The sequence below is a fragment of the Bactrocera dorsalis genome, chromosome 4 (assembly GCF_023373825.1).
Source record: "Bactrocera dorsalis isolate Fly_Bdor chromosome 4, ASM2337382v1, whole genome shotgun sequence".
NCBI classification, from domain to species: domain Eukaryota; kingdom Metazoa; phylum Arthropoda; class Insecta; order Diptera; family Tephritidae; genus Bactrocera; species Bactrocera dorsalis.
The window spans coordinates 74,005,049-74,030,360 of NC_064306.1; the positions used below are offsets into that span (position 1 = coordinate 74,005,049).

At 42.2% G+C, this 25,312-nt stretch overlaps 1 protein-coding gene and 1 long non-coding RNA gene across 6 annotated transcripts in view; one reads left to right on the forward strand and one right to left on the reverse strand.

Moving 5' to 3' along the window:
• Positions 1-25,312, reverse strand: part of LOC105228289 (teneurin-a) — a 221,412-nt gene that overhangs the window by 28,548 nt on the left and 167,552 nt on the right. For 3 of the 5 annotated variants that reach the window (XM_049455388.1, XM_049455390.1, XM_049455389.1), the window contains 3 exons: positions 22,620-22,766; positions 20,280-20,487; positions 16,605-16,631 (listed from right to left, as the gene is read on the reverse strand). In XM_049455388.1, the coding sequence (XP_049311345.1) occupies positions 16,605-16,631; positions 20,280-20,487; positions 22,620-22,766 (382 nt within the window). The remainder of the gene's footprint in view (positions 1-16,604; positions 16,632-20,279; positions 20,488-22,619; positions 22,767-25,312) is intronic. The other 2 variants (XM_011208067.3, XM_019991022.3) reach the window with 1 other exon arrangement.
• On the forward strand, positions 22,798-25,228 carry LOC105228288 (uncharacterized). The gene is made up of 2 exons (XR_007422645.1): positions 22,798-25,082; positions 25,141-25,228. It is a non-coding gene; the product is annotated as an uncharacterized LOC105228288 (long non-coding RNA).

Sequence of the window (25,312 nt, forward strand, 5' to 3'; positions counted from 1 at the left end):
GCACTGCGGCGCGCTCTGTGTTGTGGGTGTGTGTGATTGAGAGTGAGGCGCTGCTGCCTGCCTTATACACAGGCGCACGGTGTAAGCGCGCATTTCCTTAAGAGTAGCAGGCGCGTATGTGTATATGTGTGCACTCGTTATTGTATCGTCGCATTTTCGTAATAAAACTTGCTTATTTTCATGCACTAGCACACTTAAATAGTTATTTTACCGCTAACGCTTGACTGCATTAAAAATGTGTAACACGCCTCAACATATGCTACAATATGTTGTTCTGGTCAGCCGTGTGGGTGTGTGAGTGTGCTTGCTGATGCGTGTGTACGAGCTGGTAAGTCTATAGATCCACAAGCAATTTTATCGCCGTAATTTTTTGTTCACTTGCAACATTTTATTGGACGCCGCTCTATCAACTATAAACGGAGCACAGCGTGCGTGCCACAGTTATGCCGTTTTGCTATTATTGTCATAAAAATAAGACTTTCGTTTAGTTACAAACCATATGCGGGGTAAATGAGTGAAAGCGAGGGCAAAATGAGCGATTTGGATACGAGACAAAAGAATTTCGAACTCCGAAATGTTTGCCCCTTAACCTTTTGATCCTCCCTTTATATATATTTACGTCAAAATAAAGAGGTATTGACCACCTGTGGTTACACTTTTATCTCGTTATCATTTATTACTTTTTTGAAATGTGAAAGAGATTTCTCCTTTCGCTCTGAGAAATATTACGGATATGGGTTGTTAAGTATGGTACCCTGTTCGCAAAAGTTTTTTCAGTAACACAGTCAGAATTGTAGAAAGGTACAACAAATCGGCATTAATAAATAATCGAAGAAAATTTGGACCAGGGCTAAAACCGAGGGGTTCGCACCTCCTATTTTAACTTTTCTATAATCAATGCAGTTCAACGATTCGCTTCAACAATAACGAGTACCTTGCCGTTAACTTACTCAGCATAAAATAACTTGAGAGAAAATCAGAGTCATTACGTAATTAGTTGTTATAAAACGCAAGAATTGAGTAAGCAAAAGCAAAGCACAGGAACACTCCCTGCGGAATTGCTATAACGGACGTGTTGGGCTGGATATAAATATTTTCCACTTCGAGCGTCGAACGCAAAAGCTTACATAAAATCTTTACACTTAACCCGAAGTGGCAGAACAGCCTGGCCCAGTGGAATGGGGAAGGGAGACGAAGGCGACGAAGAAATGAAAAAGTAATTACTTTCCATTGGCACATCAATTAAGCGATGCGATGGCAGGGAGGGAACACAAGTCAGTAGAATAGAGAAAAACCATAAGCGCCAACTATTCAACTCGAACGTTCTGCTCTCCACGTTCTCGGAAAACGGTTTGTGTTTAGCTGAACTGCAGCAGCAATGGAACTGAAACTCTGCTCAATATCAACCTCACATACATACAAGAGCCCACACACTCACACATATAGGCATGTGCATTCGTGAAACATCGAAGACGGCCGCAGTTCGGGGGTAAGCACTCGCAGGACTCTGACAACGGCACCGAACCGAGTCTGCCAACCAACCGACGTACTGACCGCATACACAAAGAAGCAGCATATCACAACACCCATTCACACACCTCCCGGCGCACGCTGCCAACGAAATAAACCAACCAACTATCATAACACACTAACACAGTTGCGGAGCTCGATGGCTTGGCAAGCGGCTAACCAGCAATGCGACTAATTCTAATGAAAGACTCATAAATGCAAGTGAGTCAATTTATGGCATAACGTCTAATCCTTGAAATGGATAATATTTCATGTGGCACGGAGCGGCACGAGGACATGCGCCCGACGCCAGAGACTTGGCACAAGTGCTGAGCATTGTAAGCAAGCCAGGAGGGCGGACGAGGCGAAAATTGAAAATTAGTGAGTTGTGTGCGAGCGGAGGACGGCGAAAGAGGGAAGGACGAGCACCTGATGGGGGCCGACTCGGCAGCTGAAAAGCGACCAAATGCAATCTGCGAAATGTGTGTCACACAGACAACGAAGTGCATAGGCAAGTCGTCGGCTCACGGATCTGCTGGGATGGGTGAGTGAGGACTTACATGTGAGCAAGGGTACAAGGCCCATATATGTGCGCCATCTTCATAAGCAGTTTAGACGTTTTGCAAGCGTTTATTTTAATCACTTTCCGCTTCCCTTCAAAGTTCCGATTGAATTTAGTATAAATATCAGATTATATTTAGTCGTCGTTTGCTTCTGGTCCCGAGCCAGCTGTTTATTGCCCGGCAATGTAATTATAAATTCTTGAAAATCATATATCTGAACCATAATTCAAGCATGGATTATCCACTAAAGTGAAACTGGGACAAAGCTTCGGCGCGCTTAATATGAAGCGTCGCCAAAGCACGACGATTGAGCCCATCTCCAGTCGTGCTTAACTGTGGCTGAAACTATGCGATGGGTTTTGTAGAGCTCTGCACATATTATCTAACAAATTCTTGCGTCACTTTCTGCTTGTAAGGCAAACAAAGGCTAATATAGGACAAATGGTTTTTGCGCTGTGGCAACGCTGGCGCTCCGTCATGCCACTAAAGGCAATGTGAGTGTTTGCTGTTTGTATGCGACACAGCGATGATGAAGTGGACAATAAGCACAATGCTGCACACTACAATATGGCCGAGTGTGAGAGCCCCTAAATATTTGCTCAGCGCGTTGGCGCTAACGTCAGTGGCCTAAAAACATACAGACACTATGCCCTCACCTTCGCTTCGCTCTGCTCTTATCAGTGCATTCACATTTATAAACAGTAAATATAAATATGGACTTGTGTGCGAGGCTGCCTGCCAATATAGTCGCTGGGTCCATAACAATTATTAACATGTGCATACATTATATATGTGTGTGTGTGCAAATATATGAGTCATTCGTTGGCCAACATATCGTATGCTCGAGCATCTGCGACTGAGCGCCTGTTTACAGTTGAGTATGTCCCTTCATGGGCACTGAAAGGGGATGTGTAGGAGGTGCAGAGATACCCGATACTTCCACGAAAAAGACACTTCCTAGATTTTCCACACTGCTGACCACACGTGATTTTCTTGCTTAGAGATAACAGTACTCATATTCAAAAGTGATACTCATCAAAATAAGACTCTGATTATTGGCACTAGGTTGAGCTTTGGAGGGACGGCTCCGCTATTTGGATTTTCGAAATTTTAAAGCAACTTCAATTTTCGCATTTGGTCCTCTGTTTGTTGTTGTAAAACCACCATTCCCTTTTCACTGTCCATATAAAATTTACTGTTGTAGCAAACATTGCACACAGCACTTCTGCCCTCGGAACGTGGGCGCATGCAGCCAGTTTACGATAATGCCACAAACAACAAAAAGGCGCCTGAAACGTAAATAAAATGGAGAAGAACGTGACCAGTGGCATTCTTGACACAGCGAAAGCAGAACCACAACAACAAGACTAGACGCATGCCAGTATTGGTCACTGCTGTGGTAATGCCACACGAAACACATTGAGCACATTGCGATGTTCGAATTTTGACCAAAACACCCTTCAATTCGCCGGTGTAGAGATGGGTTGGTGAAGGCAGTTTGGTGTTGCACAAAGTCCAGATGCAACTGTCTATGTGCAGCGCACCCATTCTACGAGCTTGCCACATGAACTCATCTTCGCCCACACGCCATCCCTTGCCAGCGGACTGTAGAGTCGCACTCTCAGCCAATTTTCCTACCAGCTTCCACCTTCCACCATTTTTAATCTGCGACGGTGGTGAGACAGACACATCTACACTTTGAAGTGTGCACATGTTGCATTCCGCTTTTAGCCAAGCAAATGATTTAAATACCGTTATTTTCGCATTTTTACAGTTGCAAAAGACAGGGCGCGCGAGCGGTTGTGTTGATAAGTGCCCGCAAAGTAATCTATTATACCTATACATGGTACGCGATGTGTTCGGAAAGCCAGAGCGGTGCTTAAGTTGAGGATTTTAGCCATTCTTTCTTTTAATTCTCGCTTTCAGACCCCTTTCAGTCCTTAAGCCATTCATCTTTCATCGCCACTGCTCCTACCTGTGCATATGTACGTATGTTTATATGGGTGTGCGCTTCGCAAGCTCGCATGCGGAAATGAGTGCGCACAGTGTTGGAGTTCTACTGCTCCGCCGCTGGCACCTTTCTCGATGAAAATGGTGGTGAATTTTGCGATTTTTTTATTTTAGTTCTCATTAACTTGCAGTCTACGTTGCAACCCCGCGGTGCATTGAATACAAAGTTCGACGTGAAATCGCCACAGCAGTTTTTCGGGATCTTCCCCCTCAAAAGCGATTTCAAAACGCTTTGAACTGAATGAATTCAAATAATTTCTGGATCCGTTGAAGTGAAGTTAGCCTTGCGAATCTGAGCTTTAAATTTACATTTTTCCAAACAGGAAATTTCGCATGTGTGACCGACTTGTTGCACTGTGCACCATCTCCCGCGACTTCGCTGCTTCCCCTACTATGAGGTATGACAAAATGGCTGCAGTGAAGGAGTGTGTGGGTCTGCTTGTGGAGCACACGCGTGTGTCTGCCAGGTTGATGAAGTGTTGCTCGGCTCACCATTCCACCAGCTATCCGTGGCAGCCCCCGCTCGCTGGCGCGTCGTTTTGGGAATTCCTTACATTGCCATTCCATCTGCTCATTCACCTACCCACCCGCCGGTGCTCTCGTTCACACATTCACGCATTCGCTCAGTCGTTCAAAGCTTTTCGCAGCAACAACAATTTTTAAATAGAATTTTTAAGTTTGCTCGCACAAAAGTAGCGCTTTGTAGGGCATAATTTGCACTTTGTAAATTTACATAGCGACGCAGGGCCATGAAAGCGGCTTTCAGCCAGTCGCTGCGAGCACCGAACATGCCACATGTGTTGGTGGCTTGTGCACTCCTCCTTTGTGCGGAGAGTTATGTACACACTAATTTAGTATGGAGCAATTTTGTGCAGCTGAAGCATTTTTTGTGAGAAGGCCCGGCATGTGAAAGTGAATTCTATTGCTTTTGTGCGAGTTGCATGCATACACGTTTATTAGGGCACATAATATGACATGCAAAAGTGACACTTGAAAAGCTGTCGCTGAGTGTTGCAATTTTCTGCGCACTCGCATTTTCGAGCCCCTCAAACAGATGACGGCAGCAGAAGGCCCAACTATGTACTTGCCACATGCCACTTGCTAATGCGAACAACTTGCCGCCCGCGCATATACACTGCCGCCAAGCTCAAGTGGCTTTTACATAGTAAATGTTGCGCTCACTCAAATGCCATTGTGAAATTCAATTATGAATATTTCCACTCAGAAGCAACAAAGTGTTCAAATATCACTTGCTGCGCTTGCAACGTTTCGAATGCTTAAGCTTTGCATCCAAAGTGTCCCGGCAGATTGAGAAAGAATCCGAAGGCGACGGATTGAGATGAGCATCGCTTCCATCGAAATCTTTTATTATCTTTATGATTGCATACAAATGCACACGCACACTGATGAAGCTAATGGCGAAGATACACGGCTCCCTCCACTTGCCTCTTCGCGTGCGGCAAGTCATAAGACGAATTAATGTGCCCCAGATGTCACGCGTGAGGCGAGCAGTGTCACTTGTTTCAGGCAGGCAATTTATTCGCTAAGCTCCACTTGCGTGCCGCAAAGGCTGCCAGTTGCAGATGCAGTTTGTTGTGACGAGTCAAAGCCATCTGGTGTATTTGTATGCACGGCGCTGCACACACAAACTACGCCTGACCTGCTGTTGCATCAGTTGGCCGACAAATTCACCAAACCGAAGCATAAACGCTCTATTGATTATTTCCGAACGGAAGACTCCGAAAAGGGAGCACGAGGTGCTTAATGTAACACTTAGCAGAAGGAGTTCGATTGGCCGGTCGTATTTTTCATACATGCGGAAAAAGAATTTAGTTTTGGATACGACATCCCCAATACAGTTGTTGCCAAAGCCTTGTTGTTCTTAGTCCAAAATCAATACAATTGATTCACTTTCCATATGCTTCATATGGGGAGCTACTTACCCAACATATTAAGAGATCGCGTATTCAGCTTCTATCTATTCACAGAGGGGCCTCACACGTAGGCTGTCAAATATGAACTAACGGCGTCTTTACAGATTTCCGAATACTAATTTATGATGGTCATAGCTGGAATCAGCACAGATATATTGCTCTCCAGTTTTTCGATCCGACTATTGCTGTGTCATGCTATTTCCCAGATAGTAACAGAAGAAAAATCAGATTCCCAACCTCTCCATAATAAAGAATGCACACGCAACGATTAGATGTATGAAATAGTACTCCACCACTCGAGCAAATGTGCCACAGGGCAATCTTGTATGACTGAGGGTGAGAGGAAATTGTTGCAACATAAAGACAATATTTAAATAATTCTTCTTTTAAATATTTTCGAAAACATTCCAAAATATGTTTGTTTCAGGTGTTATTTCACCGTCCATATATCTACATGGTTTTACAAATGTATTCTCCGCGAACCCTTCACTCCGCTTATTTGCCACTCGGTCAACCCGTTCAGCACCCGCCTCACTGTGGCGTTTCATTACATACACTCATGAATCCGTTTACCTTTCTTTTCAAGCATATTGTTGTTATTGCTCTTATGTGCACGCAGAGGGGGTCTCCTGGACTACAGAGCACCCGAAAGAATTTCATGTAAGGAATATGGAGCCCATGAATGAATTCTATTTGCGACACAACTGTTTCTCTGGAATAAATTAGGCCATATTGCGCTGGTTGCGGTTCTGAGACTTTGAAAGCCTGCCGATTATACTTTTAGTTGTCCACGACGTCGTTTAGTGTTCTTAAAGGCGCAAACTTCAACGACGTCGTGAGAGGAGCTCACATCAACAGGTTTGCACTTTCCCAAAGCGCCTTCTAATCACCTGGCTCCCCGCATCGCCCCGCGAATGGCTTCTTATGCTTTTAATCTAATTGAAGCTTTTTTTTCTATTTTCTTTCGCCTTTGGCCCGTTTGCTCAACTTCCGGAAATTGTTCGGCAGCCATGTCGACGTCTTTTCCATGGCAGACCCGCTTGCGTCGTTGCTTGTGCAACCTTTTTGTAGCATTTAAAGTTAATTATTTTAATTGTAAGTTGCACAATAAAATAAAAAGACATTCGAGCAGGAACGCGCAGCGCGGGGCGAGGGAGAGGTAGGCGGCGGCAATTTGATGGAAGTACATTTGTAGGCTGTCACAAGTAATTATGTCGGTTGCACGAATTGAAAATGGACAAAGCCTTTTTTCGCTTCCTGAAGGCAGCGAAAAAGCAAAAGGAAAAAAGCAAACATTTAAAGCAACAACTAAATGAAGCGGAGCGTAGAAAAGTGCACGAAACATTTTGCAACTCTTCTATATTTCTTTGTTTTCCGGGTCCTTTGATAAATGTTTAGATAGATAATGTGGCGCTCTAAGTATCTAAAAGTTGACCCGAAATTGCCGTTGTACACCCTTCCTAGTTCATAACACTTTGGGAAATTGCTAGCGGAGCGAGGCGGCCGTGTTGCCTCATTGCGCCGCGTCGCGTTTCACATTTTGCCTGCCGAACACTTCAAAGTTATCTCTTCGATGGCAATTTAGCGCTGACACACCGACATCGCATAAGCGTTTCCGCAAATCATAAAACCACAAAAGCCCACAAAGTTATACAGTCGATGGGCAATTGAGCGCTGCAAGTACATGTGTCCATAAAAAATGCTACCCGCACGGCGCTCACCCACACAAACGCGTCTAAGCAGACATGGCGTGCATGCGAGGGGCCCGTTGGTAGCCAGCCACGTCAGTGTGGCAAGAAGATAAGGACTCGTGCGCGGCAAATGGCGCAAGAAAATAGCTGATACAGAGCAACATTCCGCCTGTCACGACACACCCATTTCACCGCCGACTGGCCTGCCAGCGAAGCCGCACCACTGACTCACACGAGGCGCAGCGCCCAATTGCAATTCGTGGAAAGAATCAGCCGAGTTTTGCTCGTTGCTAACCACTCTGCGCGATTGTTGCTGTTGATTTGTTTTGTGGCGCACTAAAGTATGGCACATAAATGAAAAACACAATACAAAAACAAATGAGAGTAAAAAGCATGAAATTTGTTGCATTTCGCTCTACCTTGCGCTCCTCCGGCCAGCTACATGCTACATCCTGCCACATATCGTTTGCAAGTGACGCTACACAAACACACCAGTGTTCATGCGGCATGTGAGCTTGTCGGTGTTGAAGGAGGCAGTGCAGCGCTTAGGACAATGGCTGAGCTGAGCTCGCCGTGGCTGTTGTCTAAGTGCACACGCGGAATGGAAGACCGCGAGAGACAGGCTGAAAATGTGCTGAGGACGGCAGAGTTGCAACCTGCCGAGCTACACTCGCCGCTCGACACCATGCAACGGGTTGGGGTAGGCGCGCGGAAAATTGTTTGTGTCAGGAATTACATGGTACAAATTCCACGAAAAATCATGATAAACTAACATAAGTTGGCTTTTTTATTTCGAGCGTCACCAGAAAGCGGAAAACTGCAAGCGGAAAAATAAGTCTGCGCCTAACGAAGGGACGCGCAGATAAGGTGCTTAGAGGCGCGCGAGAGGAGCTCTGCTGTTTACTGCTGCTTTCGGCATTTTGCTCCGTTCGTTGGCTGCCAGCCATTTCAGTGGACGGAATGCTCAGCCGCCTCGCGCCTGCTAGGGCCTCCACCTTCCGCCCCAAGACTTGTTCCAACTGCATTAGTCTGTGTATGTGTTTGTGTGTGTGCATTGTGGGGCTAAAAAACTATTTGCGGCATGTAGACACATTTTTTCAGCGTTTGACACAATTCATTTTAAATTCCGACAAGCAAAAGCTGAAATCGCACAAAAAACGCCACAGGAGGGAGAATGCGTACATATGTGTGTGTGTGTGTGTGTGTGTGCGGGCCGCTTAGGCGGAATAGAAAAGCGGCAGGGCAATGCAGAAAATTCCATTAATGTGAGCTTCCACCAACAGGGACAACGACAGTGACAGCTGACACCTCAGAATTCAATTTAATGGCTTTTCTGCTTAAAGCTTTGCATTTCTCTGCAAGCATGTGTTGAAGCCGGCAAGCTCGGGCCGTAATTCCCTCATTTGCATACGAACGAAGGTCGGATTGTTGCTGGAAAGTTGTAATGCCACATATTGCCGCCAATAAAATATTTATCACAATACAAATTTGATAGCAATTTCCATTTGTTGGAAGACAGCTACATTTGGGGCGCTTCAAGGTCATGCCTCGTGCTTTCCACAGGCACTAGCAGTTCCCCTAAGCTACCGAATCAGCCAACGGGTCCGCAATTAATTACTGGATGTTTATTGGAGAAGCGCCGTTAAGGTTTAGCTGCTTTTGAATGATAGAATTACAGCGGAATATATTCATCAAACAACCCTCACACACACACATACATACATTAGATCGAAATTGTGCTGCGCAAAGGTCGAATGCCTTTGCAAGGGTTAAGGGACGGGATGGCAATAAAAGAGAATTCGGCTGAATGCTTTCGGCGCAAATTGATAGCCTCACGGCTTCACGGCCTCATGGGCGAGGCTCGCAGCTGGGCTGTGGCGCCCCTGCTGCTGCTGTTGTTGCTGGATGGGTGTAATTTCGGCGTAAGCGATCCAATGCGAGCCAATGTTATGCAATGTAAGCCAAAATAACAAGTTGTTTATTACTCTCACATTTATGTTGATTGTTGCCGGGCAGCACTGTTGGCAACCTCGTGCCGACGCCTGGCAACAATCGAAGCGAAATTGTTTATTTGTGCGCGGGGTGGGCGGCGACTGATTGCGCCAGTTGCGTATTAAAATGCGATTAAAACACTTTATGTTTTAGGAGAAACACAATTATGTAAAACATGGCAATTTCACGTTTAATGGAAACTCATTAAAACTTTGATGTGGAAGTGTTAATTGAAAGAAGAAAATTGCTGAGCGATAAGCAAACACTGGCGCAAATTATGTGCGGCTATAAGCGCATCGCAAGAGAATCTTAATGAACAGGGTCGCCGAAACAGAACAAAATGCTTAGGCTTCACCTCCGAAATAGCTGCAAGTAGTTCATTTAAGCGTTACTTGTGGTTGTTGTATTACCTCCTTAGACATAAAATGGGCACCCACACTTCTGTGGAGACCCTAAATATCGACATTGCTTTCTCATAAATGAGTGCCTTGTTTGGGGCATGTATTCACATTTTAAATCCGACAACTGGATTTTTGGATAATAATGGCATATTACGTTATACTCCTTTAACAGGTTGAAATATATATTTTCCAGTGCTCATATAAAGAGCTTAGTGAGCCGCCACTTGGAATTATTTATTCCGGAATTAACGAATGCTAAATCTACTTGCAATCTCTTATTCAATATACAGTTAGAATTTCATTTCACAAACCAGTTCATAAATATTGCCACTTTCATAACTGTAGCATGACAACGGCGTAGCTTCATCTTCCGCAGTCGCCAAGCGACATGGCACGCATCCGCCGCGTGAGTGAAGTCCAACTAGAAAGCAAACTAAAATATTTTTGATTACTTTTATGCAAAATGTTGTTGCCGCGCACGAAATTTTAGACTGCATTTAAATTTTCCATTATTTATGCATTGAATTTTCCAGCGCTTGTTGCTCCTCAGCCGTGCGCATTCCGCTCTACTTCGCCACCCGCGTCTGGGTCCATGGCGTCACCTCCCACGCGATTGCACATGTTTTTGAGAATCTTCGACTGCGCGCTGAATAATTTCGATTACAGGCTGAGATAATCAGCCACCACCGCAGCCAACTCATTATTGCAGCGCACCGCCGAGGGGGCGAGGATATTGTTTTCTTCAACACTTCACCTAGTTCTTGCAACAAAAGTGCATTCACATCGCCGTGCCCGGGCTGTGAGCGGGCTGCAGGCGGTGAGGATGAGCACAAATAACTTTCGTTTTGTTACCGTTTTCGGAACAATGAACTGCCTCGACAACGTCCCGCTTGCGTGGATGTGGGCGTTTGCTGCTTTCTTTCCAACGGCCCTGTGTTTTGTTAACTCTCTTGACGTTTTTCGTTTTGGCTTTCTTTGCATTCATGTTCGCTCACTTTGCAAAAATAATAGAATTGATGAAAAACAGGAAGTAAGATTTTCCCGCCACTATTCGCCAGCGAAGTGGAGTTCAGTGGAGTCGCTCGCTGGTGCAGCGGCAAGAGGGGGAGAGGTAAGAGCCGACTTTGCTTTGTTATAGTTTTGCTCCTCATTGTTTTGTTTTTTCCATTCTCCGCAATTTACAATTTCCACATTGTTCATTTCTATTATGCACCGCCGTTCTGCGCCGTCTTATAAAGCCACTTCTTCGGCCTTTGTTGCTCGCTGCTCCGCTACTTTTTAGCTATTGTTTAAGTAATTGTTGTTGTTGCGATAGAACACTTGAGTGACAATAAGTCGAAGTAATGGGGTGGGCGGGTCTCCTGCAGCGGCAGCGGCAGCCGCACTCGCTTCCGTCGGAAGGAGAGGCCGGGCGCGGAGAAAATCTGTGCGAAAGCACAATAATGAATGCAAACAGAATTAGGTTTAGCCGGGGAGCGGAGAGGGCGCTCGCGTGCTGCTGCCGCCAGCAAATGGCAGGTAATCAGCCACTGCGTCCGCCGTTTGGGCGCGGGCGGCGGCAGGACGCATGGCGGAACAGCAGGAAACAGTTTAGTTTGCGACACAAATAAGTTTCATTCTGACTGAAAGGAACTCAAAGTAACTAGAAAACACTTTTGGCTCATTCACCGCTGCTTTTGGTACTGTTGTTGCTTTCGCTATTTTCGCAGTTCGCTGTTTCCTTGAAAGTGTGCTTGGTATTTGTATGTTTTGTTGTTATTGTTTGATTTCGTTTGGCCCTTTGTGTTTATTTATAGTCATTTGCCTACGCCGCGGGCGTTCTCCAAAGGCTTTTACCTGCTTTTCAAAGGCTTTGTGGTGAGTGGAGTGGCGACTGAAAGCACGTCATCATTTGATTTCGATTTAGTGATTGGCTGCCAATAAATCTGCATACACCAGGGCTCTTTAGCCATCTCCTTACATCAGAACAGGCACCAAGGAGAATGGGCATAAATAAGGGTCACTTAGTGATAAGGTGGCTTATAACAGTTTTTTGAAATAACAACAACTCTACATGTCCACAATTAGTTGGTGTACACTTCCATGAGGGCTGAGTTTCGGCAGCTAAAAATATGTCACTCATACGCCACGTCGCACACAGGCGCAGCTGGGCTGGCGTGTTTGTCATTTGGAATGCGCAGTAAAATCGACAGAGATTATCATCTTTGAAATGGATTAAGGGTGGCGCAGTAATGTGAGCTGAAAATTATGTGATAAAGCTGCCGCTAAAACTCCGAATGCTAACTGCTGAGCCACTGCCGTGCACACTTGCCACAAATTCGTGTGCCACTGCTTTAAAAGTCATTCATTTTTATTTCGATAATTTACAGTGGCCATGATGCGGCGCAGTTGTGTGTCTACTTGCGAATCCCTACAAATAAATCGAGTATTCAAAAGCCACCAGACGTGCATAAAAGCAACGTGAATCAGCAACAACGAAATACACGGAGCGAAATTGGAAACGAAAGTTTAAATTTATGTTCAATATATAGTATGGTGAGCGTAAATGTAGCACAGGTAGAAAAGCTGTGAACCAACATTTTTATGCAGAAGCTCATTTTGCCGTCGGCTCGTCTGCTGCAAGAACGAATTGTCCAAATTTTATTCTGGACACTTTAGTCTTCCCATCAGGTCGTTTAAAGCAATGCTCAACTTTCTCTTTCAGTCGTCAACGAAGCGCATTCAGAGAACTGGTTCTTCCAGCTTTAGGTTAGAATGCTTCATTCACGGAACAGGAAATAAAATCTGATTTAAATAGAAATTCAGTCACGTGACCTCTTTAGAATCGGAAAAATAAGAAAAGGCATTTAGTCATGATGCGGAATTAGCAATATTTTGTGGCTCAACTCAGGCGAAGAATATGCTGTTTTATCGGTGTACTTGCGTGCGTGGTCGCACACATGCAATAACACAATTCGGATTCGTCCGTTATCATAATGGCGGCAAAAATAGTAATAATAATAACGGTTTGTGTCTGTGCAATTGAGCTTTTTGCCGTTATTTGTCTGTTTCCTCATGTGCTGCATGTTCATTCAACCTAAGTACAATCGATATGGCAGCGCTGCGGCATCGCCTGACTACACCGCAGTCTGCAGCGGCGAGGAGAGTGTGCTGGAGGAGCGGGGAGTAGGGCGTGAATGTGGGAAAATTGCATTTTATTGTGTCAGTTGCGCACGATAACGAATAAATTGCAATATTTTATTTGCACTCTTAGCTGCAGCGCTGCATTAAGCCGCCCACACACCGCTAATGTTGTTGGTGCGTTTGCGCGCATTGAATATGTGCGCGCCAGCTTGAGGTTGATAGCGACGAGCAAAGCGATAGCAAAATATAATTCGCATTAGTGTGTGTATCTGGACGACCTCTGCGGCGGAGCAGCTTGTGTGCTGTCTGCCCGTAAGTGCCGTGCGAACGCGACGGAAATGCACTAGCCGCCAGCTTGGTGGCATGGCTGTGCGCAGCATACACATGTGCACACGACCGAGTAGATCACCGACGCGCTCTCTCACACCGCCAAAGGCTACTTGATTCGCTTTTAATCTGCTTTGCAATTATTTAAATTTTATGTCCATGCACGCGAGCATACCAGCGCCGTTTTTACTTCGTTTTCTGTTTCTGTTTCTATTTACACTTTCATTTCCATTTTCATTAGCACTCGAAGGACCTTTTGTTGTTGGCGTAACAAGTTTCTTTTTTGTAGTTGGTATTAACATTTACATATTATTTTTTTTGTACGGCTGCAAGTAAATGTAGAACTGGAAGCCTGCCGCGGCACGCAGACACACGCACTCACTGCTGCAACGTCAGTTGCGTCGTTATTTTGTTATTGTTGGATCGTTTTGTTTATTTGCGTGTTTATGCCAATGGGTGAGTGGGGTGTCCGCCTCGGCGCCTAATCTACACTTTACTAAGCAACTATGGATGTGTGGCAGTTTGGCGTGACATTTGTTACGTATACGCCGTGGTGGGCCTTTATAGCGACGCAGTGCGAAGGTGTGGGGTGGGTGCAGCGGCAAGTGCCGGAATTATGCACTTTTATAGTGATGATTTGGCACTTTGCACTGCATAAAAATATATAAACTTTCTCATTGTCCCAAATGGCTTTCAAACGCTCGTTTCCGCCGCTAAGCTGAAAAGTGCTAGCAATTTATTATGTCCATGCATTATGCAGCTGGCGAATTTGCATTCGTATAGATTTATTTGTTTTCGCAAAGCAACGGATTACCAGTTATTTAGCAGGGAGCCGCGTAATGGAATCTGCTGCTTGGCCATTTGATTACTAATGGAAATGAGTGTAGTTGCGGCCGCTTACGGTTCATATTTCATGCCTCAGAGCAAGCTCCGATATCGGATTGGAAGATGGTAAGGGTCTGATAGCGCTTACTTTAATAAGTGCAGCTTAGAAAGTAACTCAGCGTTGTTGTTGAGCAGTGTTACCTTGGCTTTTTTTAAGACAGAAAACTCTAAATATTCGAAATCATTTATACCTATATGTATATAGTAATAAACAGTTATATTCAATGTATATATTATTATTATTTAATAGAAGTATGATAATGTTGTACTTTAGCAAACCTTTCACTATTTTTAACCTCTTCAATAAACCGAATAAATACAGAAACTAGAATTTAATTTCAAATATGTGTTAGCGCTTTTACTCATCCGCTACTCTCTTATATTTTCGAAATTACTCTCTGTCTAATCTGATAGGCAACATGAAACTTATCGCAAGCCCTATTTTTAGGTTAACTTTTTATTTAGATTTTTCGAAAAATGTAAAGATACTGGAAAATAATATTTCGAAAATGGAAATTAAAAAGAACGCAAAATCCTTTAAAACTATGCAGTGTTCGGTTTTTGATTGTTTTTTGTTTTTGGTTTTTGATTTTGATTTTGTTAATGTGTAGTAACTGGAGAAGCGACTACGCTTGTGTGTGGGGAAGGTGGATGTGGTTGGGGTTGCATGGCGTGTCTGTGTACATGTGGGGGTGGTAGTGATAAACAAATGATTTCAAGACGCAGACAATTGGGAAAGTTGGAAGGTTTGGCATTTTTATAGTTTGATCATCAGTTTCATCTTCTCAACACATTATTGTTGCAGAAAATGTTTTTTTTTTTTTTTTATTCTATTTTATTTCTGTTTTATGGCTTATGTATTTTATTTAACATGTAAGGATGTTCGTTTCTGATTTGGGCTGGGAGCACATATAAGGGCTGTGGATAGTTTGTTTTCACTTTTCTTCGTTCTCTGTCGTAGGTAGTTAGAGCCTGACTCTCAGTTGCGTTGTTGTTTTTCTCCTTAAATATTCCATGTAAATATTCTGTAGAGCGCTCACTAAAAAGTGTACTAATTCGGCACTCAAGAGTTTGAAACAAAACGAAATGACAAATTTCATGGTGATTTCACTCTTCAATGCGATAAAAAGCACAAAAATCATGTGTAAATATATGTAAACGAAAGTCGTTGAAGTGAATCTATTGAAAACTGAAAAACGTTTATGAGTCGAACTCTCTGAAAATGTCACAATTCTCTACGTTCAATGCAATAAAGGACGGGGCGAGCGGGTTTCACTAAGTATAATGTAGAACATAGCAAAAACAGTACGAAATGAGTCAAAAAATGAGCGGAATAATTATCGTGAACTTTTTTGTTGTTGTCTAGTTGATATCAAAATAATTATGTACATTTCAGGCAAAATGAGTGAATGAATTGGACAACAAAAAAGAAAAACAAACTATTCATGTACGTATGTATATATGGTACTATGGGTGAAACAGCAAAACGAAAAAACTGGGGATCAAAAACAAAATCATATGGCGGCCGATTGGCTGAATGATTAATTGGAAAATGTGATTAGTCGATGTTAGTGAAACTCGATGAGATTACAAAACAAATGAAAAAATCAACGGAACTGAATTAACGGAATACACATAGACACGTACACATACAACAAACAACTGTAATCGATATTCATAACAGTTACAATAATAATAAGTTATAGTAGAAATCCCATTTATTTGCATAATTTATGTATAAAAATGCATTCGACCGCGAATTACACACATACATAGAGGTAAAACTAAAACAAAGCCATATTTACAGTTACTGGTTTTCATTTTTTCTGTTTGTTTATTTCTGTTTGTCTGTGACTCCGTTTTTCTTCTTTTTTTTGCAAGGAGTTTGCTCTGCTTCCGGCAAAATCAAAAGTGATCATTGAGTTTGAATTTCGAAAAACTCGGCCGAATCAGTACCGAATACGAGTGACTTCAGCTTCGGCTGTGGGCGAGCGAGCCGCGAAAATTTAATTCTGAGGAAGCTTAGGTTTTGTTTTTGCTTTAGTCTTCGAAGGAATTAAACTCAATGGATGAAAATAAAAAGTGTTGTTGTCGGTTCTTGAAATATCTGTGTGAGTTTTGTTATCTGTGCCTACTTCCCTAGGAGCGCATCCGTGTTTGTCAACTTACCAAGGTGTGAACGAGTTCCAGAAGAGACTGTATGTTGGAATTTTCATAATTCACGATTGAAGTGTTTTGATTTTTCGGCAGCGATTTTTCATTTTCATTTTATTTTATTTGTCGATATTTGATTGTATTTTAATTATCGTATGTTTAGATATTTTGATTTCATGAATTTACGTTTTGTGCCGGGCAGCCGTAAAGCGACAAAGGGTACACAGACATGTACACAATAAAAGACAGGACACAAATCGAAAACAAAAAAGAGACAAAGAGACAAAATATAGATATTTGTTATATTAATTTTTTTTGCTTTTTTTATTGTTTTTGTAATATTATTTTCTTCAGTTCCCTACACAGTCTAGAGGCCCATACAGCAAACTGCTGAAAACTCCATGAGTTTCCGGGCAATCCAACAAATATCGAAACAAAAACATAAACTTCAAAATACTCAAATACTTTCAAAGAAACGAAAGGAAACGAAACGTTCAACTGAAAATGTACATTTGACAAATACACACAAGGACACTGACAGACTGTCGCATTGGCACCCGATTCCTCCGCCCCGGCCGTGACGCCTGGACGACTTCTCGGCCAGCAGGGCTTTCAATACCTAATTGACTGGTTAGTAATATGTTAATAGTTGTATAATAGGAACTAAACGGAAACACTGAACCAAACAGAACAACTTATCACTTGGACACGCACATTTGAAGAACGAATACGAACAGAAGCGATATAATAACTGTAAACATACAGGAGCATAAAACGTGAAATAAAACACGAAATCGAAATCAAAATTAAAATGAAAATCGATAACCAAACCAAAGCAAATGTATGCTGTTCTAAAATGGCGTAATTGCACTTCAAAGCCGCTATAAATCTTCAAATGGACAAATATTTGCATTTTCATTTTGTGTGTCCACTCTCCGATTTCCAGCTGACAGTTCGATATGGCGATTTGCGTTAATTTTTAGTCGTGGACTGAGTGCCGGCTTTACTGGATTTCAAATGCCGTTTGCTGGTTTCTCTCGCAAACACACGCCATCCTAGTGATTTACAATCGGATTTTCGTACTTAAATAGCTTACAGGTATAGGAAATATGTTTGTATGTACCACATTTATATTCAGGTTATATGAAAAAGAAGTCAAAACGAAAGAAACAACAACAAAAAAGTACACTTTTACAAAATCAGGCCGAGCTTTATGTAGCCCTTTAATACAATATTTTCGGACCCCTTGAGATACTTAGGAAACATAAGAGTATAAATGAAGAATTAGCAATACATAAATGCATGGAAATCTAGATTTGTGACTGGTTGTCAAGAGAAAAGTAATAAAATAAGTTTTTAATTAAGAGTAACAACACAAAACATTCGAACGGAAGAAAAAAGCAAAAGAAAATTAAATTGCCTACTTCTTTTCTCGAATTTGGATAATATCATTTCGCAGTTTGTTCGCCGCAGCTATGCAACAAGTTTTTAATGCGGTTTGCAAAAACAGATATTCGCAGAAAAAGTATGAAGAGACTTCGTTAAAAACACTTTTCTCAAATCGTTCCGATTACTCGAAACACGTGCGCCAGATGAATGAAATTGAGAGGTAAACATGAATCCAGGTATATCGTTTACATATGGAAACCCTGTAATCTTTTGCGCAGATTTAGTATAACAAGGAACTCCAGATGCACCTACAATACAGTTGCGTTGAAATTAAAACAACTGAACTTACTTATACTCTACTCCAATTACAAGGTTCAGTTGAAGTCGTACAGATATTTAAAGAGCTAACACTTTTGTATTATGGATTCGTAAAAGTATTAAAAGGATCAGTCGTTTCGATTTAATTTACAACTTCTTTTTACCTGCGCTCGACAGGGGCCTTTGATACCTTGAATCACCTGTATGTTACAAGAGCCCTATGAAGGAACGTTCGCACGAAAATGTGCGAATATGGCTGTGACTCTTATCTCGAGTTTAAACGACTTCATTTATCATTTTTTGTTAATAATTTTCAACTGGAGGCACCCTTTCAACATAGAAAACAATGTGTGGGCAAAGGCGCTAAACCTTGTAAAGGCATCTTTCCGCACGTTTGAGATCTGCTTGGTGGATATAATTTTACTCGTAGCAGACCTAATAAAATGTTTTGAAAAGGAAAATACTTAAGAATGAACATTTTAAATAATATTAACAAACGACAACGACAAAGTTCGAATTTTACAAATGTTTGCATTCATCAATACAATTTCAATCAACTCAAATATTACGCTTCCTTACATCCATTCTCCATTGCTGAATCTCCGTTAGCAATCTAAAACGAAGCTTACATACAAACTTAAATCAGTGGTCTGCTAACAACCAGCCGATAGTTTTCTCATAATCCGTTTGGCAGTGTCTTAAAACGAGCCCACGTTCATTTGACCAGCGGAGATTCTGCAGTGGTCACGCTAAGAGAACTGTACTTACATATTTTCATATATCACATATCAGTTTATGGTTCAGAATTTTCGTATATTTGTTTGTTTTGACCTAAAAGACACCATAAGACCCATTTTGCCCGAGCGGTTATTCTATTGCTTTTTGCTTTTTATTTGTATTTTTTTCGTTATGAGGTTATGTTTTCGAGACGTTTTACAGGGTAAGACGAACACAAGGAGGTTAAACACTAGACAACACACATACTCAATGAAGTGCTATCATTATTTCGCTTTGGATTTATTTTCATTTTTCCTTTTATGAATTAAAAACACAAAAGATAATAGATAATAACTAAATAAGAAACGAAATAAAGGCTACACAAAATTAAGTTCGAAAAAACTATTCGTGTTTGAAATCGGTAACCCTACGTTAGGCAAGAAAAGAAAAAGCTCAAATAAAAGCTTACAGTTACTGTTATTACATTGATTGTTTTAATTTTTGAAACATGTAGCTTTTCGATATTAATATCAAAACGAAAGAACAAGCAACCAAACAGTTCAAACGAACCAACTGATAATATCAAATTAGAGAAAAGCAAAAGTCAAAAGAACACGCTTATGAAAGGAACAGAAACACTCGCTTTCACTGGATAATAACGAAAACCATTTTGGACGAAAATATCTTTCCATTTTTTCATATTTCCAACGCATAAAATGATAGACTCATTGAGGGGAGTTGGTGGAGGATTTGGAGGATGTGATCTGGGGTTTTGAATATTTTTTAATTAAATGTGTTTCAAATAAAACGGAAAATATTTGCAAAACAGCCTTTTTAATTACTTTTCAAAGCATAATCTCAAGGCCACTTCGCAGAATCAAAACTTACTTGACTGATAATCAAAACAAGTAAAACCAATACTGATACAGAACATGTAATTCAAATAGAAATATGTAATTTTCATTCTTTCGAATTCGATTTGAGCTTTTTCTCTTCCTTGCACCTAGGTCCTTATTTTATACGCAAATGCTTAATATTCGCAACTTAATGGCTATAATATTTCTAGGCCTCTGATTGCAATTCTCTATAATATAACGGTTTTTAACATACATATGTTGCAATGTTATTTATAATGAGAAAATTTAGGCTTATTATTTATTTTGAATGAGGCCCTGCCTAAGACGTTCTCAAGCGAGTAAAAGCTCTAGAGGCTAGATATTTGGATATTGGGATCGTGTGTATGTGTGTGTAAACTGTAGTACTCACTTTTCGCTGTATTCGTCCATGTGGGCGTAGGACTGCACCGAGTTCTCCTCAATCAGAAACTTGACTCGTTGATAGAAGGACGCGGTGACAGAGGGTGGTTGCTTGCGCAGCAGCACCTCTACAGGGTCGTTGGAGGAGAGGCACATGATGTGCTCCGCACAGGCGGGATGCGAGCAGCACTCGCTGTCCGAACAATCAGTCATACCATCTGCAACGAGATAAATCAACAGCAATGAGCAAGAGCTGCGAAGAGATGGCAAGAGTAACGAGCAAAGCGGAAGTGCCGATCAATCAGCTTGATTGACACTCGCACCAATGGCTGCCGCAGCTGTAACGGTAGCGGATAAAGGAGGGCAACTGGAAACGCATTAATAGGGACTAATGAGCCGTACTTTTAGGCGTCGGCTGCCGCAGCAATATTTCATCTCATCCATACAAGCAAGACTGCAAATTAGCATAAGCCCTCGGATGCTTATTTGCCCAGCAGCTCTGGTTTTGTGGCATGCGAACCAATTTTTAACACGCCAGCTCAACCCTTTCCAGACCATTGTGTACGCCTCTTAAAATCATAAACAAATGAGTGTTTACGTCCATTACTTACTTCCATTGTCGTACAAGTATTGTGGCAATCAGCGCTGACATATCTACATTCGGCGTACGCCCAGCCAAACAATCTTCAATCTGCTTATCTTGCGCCGGGAAACGCTCCGGTCGGCAGACCTGCTTTCGGCTGGAGTGCTTCACGGTGCCTGATAATGTCTCGTGCTTTCTTCTCGATTTCATTTTTCTTGAAGAGTGCGCACTCCAGGCCTTCTAGTGGTACAAATATTGAAACACTGTCGAGTGGCGCTCGAGCTGTTTCGTTTTGTCGTTTCATTTTTCATCCTTTCCATTTTATATTTATATATTTTCTATTCCTCTGCTCTGTCCTCAACTCCTTCTCCTGCTCGTTCATCTGCCCATCGACCCATCCAGTCACTCATTCGCGCTGCGACAGTCGGCAAGAGTGACGACATGGAAGGAACATGAAAGCAGCAACAAAATGTAAATGCTAAGTAGCTGTACGCTTTTAAGTTGATTTCAATATCCGTTTATTTCCTCCTTTTCTGCTGTGCTGCCGCGCTCGCTGGTTTGCGCATTCAGCAGTCGGTCGCCTTCAAAGGTGGGGCTCGTAATGTTCTATGACACTTCAGGCGCACTTCCTTCCTTCCCCTTACAACATTGCTCTCGCTCTCTAACAGCTTCTTTTACCTTTGTGGATGGTTGTTGCTGTTGTTGTTGAACTAAACGAATTGTTTATAATCAAACTGCATTGACAATCCGAGGAAGCAAACATAAGCCCTGATGCAGATTTACTCCGCATACGTGTATTTATCCTGATGATTGCGAGTATGTGAGCATTTTGTTTCAATTGTCACCTTCCTTATTGTTAGGCAAGAGTTGCACGAACTGTTTCTTCTTCAATTGGATTAGTAGCGGAAGTGCACTTCCGGTGGAAAAACACATATGTCTCATTGAGGCTTTCAAGGATGTTTGATCCAGTCTTAACGCAAATGGAGCAATGAGGGGTTTCGTGCCAAAGCATAAATAGGCGAGTGCTGTGATCTTAATGTTCTTTTAGAAAGTATTCACCAGTATTATCACACAAACCGATAATATTTATAATCTCTATGAACAACAGTTTCTTCTCAGTAGGAAGGTTAACGCTATGGCTTTTAGGTGTTGATAACGGTAACGTACCAGCGTGTTTTACGCATTACACGCCCGTTTATTTCTCGTCCAAAGCTTATTCCTGTTAATTTTTAAGGGAAAGTGAAGCGTCTGTTTCAATTGTCCGACAAGTGGTACTGAAAAGATGGTCCATTTCATTTCCAGGTGTTCAGCATAATGCATCCAGTACTGCCAAGGCAGGTGGGAAATTCAAATGAACGGGGATATTAATATTCATATGTACAAATGTATGTATGTACAGTAGTCTGTTAGTATAAGCTAGAAGCGCTCATGACCTCCAATTGTTCGATCGCTTCCTTTTACATACATGGTATAATTCGATATTTTATTGCTGCAATTCGCCATTTACCTGTGAGTGAGGCGAATTGGGCACATGTCCGGTTCCCCTTACCCTCTGTTAGCCAACGGAACTCCATTACTTACTATGCATATTTATACGCCTGGTTTTCAACACAAAAGTTGTGGCTTAATTGAGCTATTTGAAATGGCAGGACTGACATGCACTTGTGGCTTCATTAGACACATAAATGCCTTGTGGGCTTCACGTGAACTTATTAATTTACCTTTGCTATTTACATAAATATGTATATTTAGAGGTGCTTCACTTACCGCCGTCATTGTCTATGTTGTCCTTGCAATTCATTTCCAGCGCGATGGAGCAGTCGGAGCCAGCCCATCCCTCAATGCAGTCGCAGCGGTACTCGCCGTTTTCCAGCGTGCACTGTCCGTGCCTCGAGCAGCCGTTCTCGCATCCAGCTGGAAAAGGAATCAACAAAAAAGTGCATTTAAGTTTACCTCCGAGTATTCTTCGAAGTATTCAAAACCATAACAATAGTTTCTTACAACATTTTATTGATTTATAACAAATATAGAATATCATTCGACACTCACACACACTCTACCAATCATACCCCCACATTGGCCCCTTCTACACAATCCTTCCCCACAGCGCACTCCAAATGCACGGTGAAAGGCCAATTTTATTTGAATAACAGAAAGTTTTCTTCTTCGGCAAATAAGTTCACTTAACTGTCAATTACAGTCCACTCCATTCGGTTGTTCTCCTCTCTTCGCCTCTATGCGATTTGCCTTGCAATAAAATATCTGACGTGAATTTCACTCCCTCAACCAAAACTGAACTCAAATCGAATTTGAACTTTGCAGACATACAGACACTGTACGATTCCGTCAAATGCCGCAGCGACTTGACTCCCACAGTCTTCCGCCGAAGTGGTGTCATTCAAGTTTATGAAACAAAATAAGGAGTAAACAAAAAAGTGTAGAAGGGCACGACGGGCAACCTAAAGAAAGGCGATGCTTCATATTGTCGAACGAGACATAAAAAACAAAAGAGAGGAAAATGGGAGAGGAGGCGATGCCACTGTGCCAAAGCGATTGCAGTTACCGTAAGAGAATGTTAAAGAAATTACACACAGCAGGGCCGATAACGTGTCGTGAATACTTTGAGGTGAAAATACGTCTAGAATTCTCAAAGGGGAATAGGTGAATTTCAACAGAGACGCTGAGTATTTGCAAAATTAGCCTGATATGGGTGATAAATCTTTAAAGCCCTTTCGCGAAAGCTAATAGACGAGTCACAGCTGGAAATGGCGAGGGCGGGTGAAAAATTAATGAAATTGTGGGAGATGCTTCAAATTTTCGCAGAAAAAGAATTCGAGAAAAGAAACCTAGGGCCAAAATAACGCAAAATCAATTTAAGATCAATAAATGTATACATATTACACACACAACATGCGCACAGACACACATACAAACGGTATTTACCACTCAGCTGTCGCTAACAGCTTCCGACCTCGCGCGGTGCTGTCGTATCTCCGCTGAGTTTCACTTTATGCTCGCAGTGACATTTACGACGCAGATAAGAACAGCGAAAACAACAGGGAATTCGGAATGAGCCAGCTTTTTGCTTACATTTTGCCAGTCACGACAGGATATTAGATAGTGACAAAAAGGCTGCCGGCCGCCATCTTGAAGTTGCGCCAACAGCGATGTCACCAAAGGCAGCGGAATTATCAAAGTTGTAGTTTGCTGCACACCAAATTCGCCGAAGCCTTGGTCGGTATGATGCCGGGCAGTGGTGCCCCGAGGTAGAGCATCCTTAGTAATGCTAAAATATTGCTGCAGCTCACCTCTTCCTGAGTTTGGCAAAGGGGGTGTTCAGTGGGTTCATGGGTGTTTTTCGCATCAATTTATTAATAAAACCCGTGTTTTTGCCTACCTTTTTCCGGACGAATTTTTGAGCTTGCCATGTAGTGATTTTCTGTCGGTTGTCACTTTTTCGGAAAAAGTCAAAGTGAAAGCAAAATAGAAAGAGTGAAGCAATTCAACTTCGTTGCAGGGGAGCTTTCGGGAAGTTATTAAGTGCTTTGCAAACGCGGCGGTTTCGCGGCTACTCACACAAGTGCCTAACTGCATGCATATAGGCTTATATGTGTGCACTTATGATTTCGGCTGTTCACGTCGGCTGTTGATGGCTGAAAGTTGATTGTTTCTGCGCCCATCATCGATATGTTGACGTACTGCATTTTTGCCTTTCTGCTGCTCTGCGCCCTGTACATCGCCGTCTTTGTTGCCTACGACATTCTGTTTTGGATGTACCGTTGGTTGAGCCGCCGAATACGCTCCACACAAGAGCCGCAGCCGCCGCCCAATACACCACGTGCTCTCAATCTGACCGAGTAGTGACCGACGGCGTTGCAAATCCTAAAACTTGACGAAGAACTTTTACAAAGGGAAGTGCGAGTAATTGAATGAATTTCTGTCTAGAAAAGTCTAAAACCTAGGGAAACGGATAACTGTTTCTACGTTAAAACGTGCAGTACTCGCTGCTTTCAGCACTGTTCGCAAGCACCGACACAAATTCATCAAACTCTGCATCATTTAACAATTTCGGGAAAAATTTACCACTTTGAAGACTCTTCACTGTTTTACCAACAAATATTTCTGGCAGAATTTATTATGCGTACTAACCGACTTATTCCGGACTCAAAAGTGACTTTAATCCTAACATTTGCCTAAACAGAGCGATACGAATGAGATAAAGTATCAAAGGTAACATCTAACATCTTTAATATATTGTATATATAATGTATATACTGCTCATTGTCAGAAATTAATTAAATTAAAAACTTATAACCAATTCACTGTAACGCAATCTCAATTCCAAAGATATGGACTCTTTCAAAATTAACATTCAGGCGAGTGAGACTGACTCTTTAGAGGCTAAAATATGCCGTTCATCTCTATTTTATCCCATTTCAGATATCCCGCTCTCAAGATAT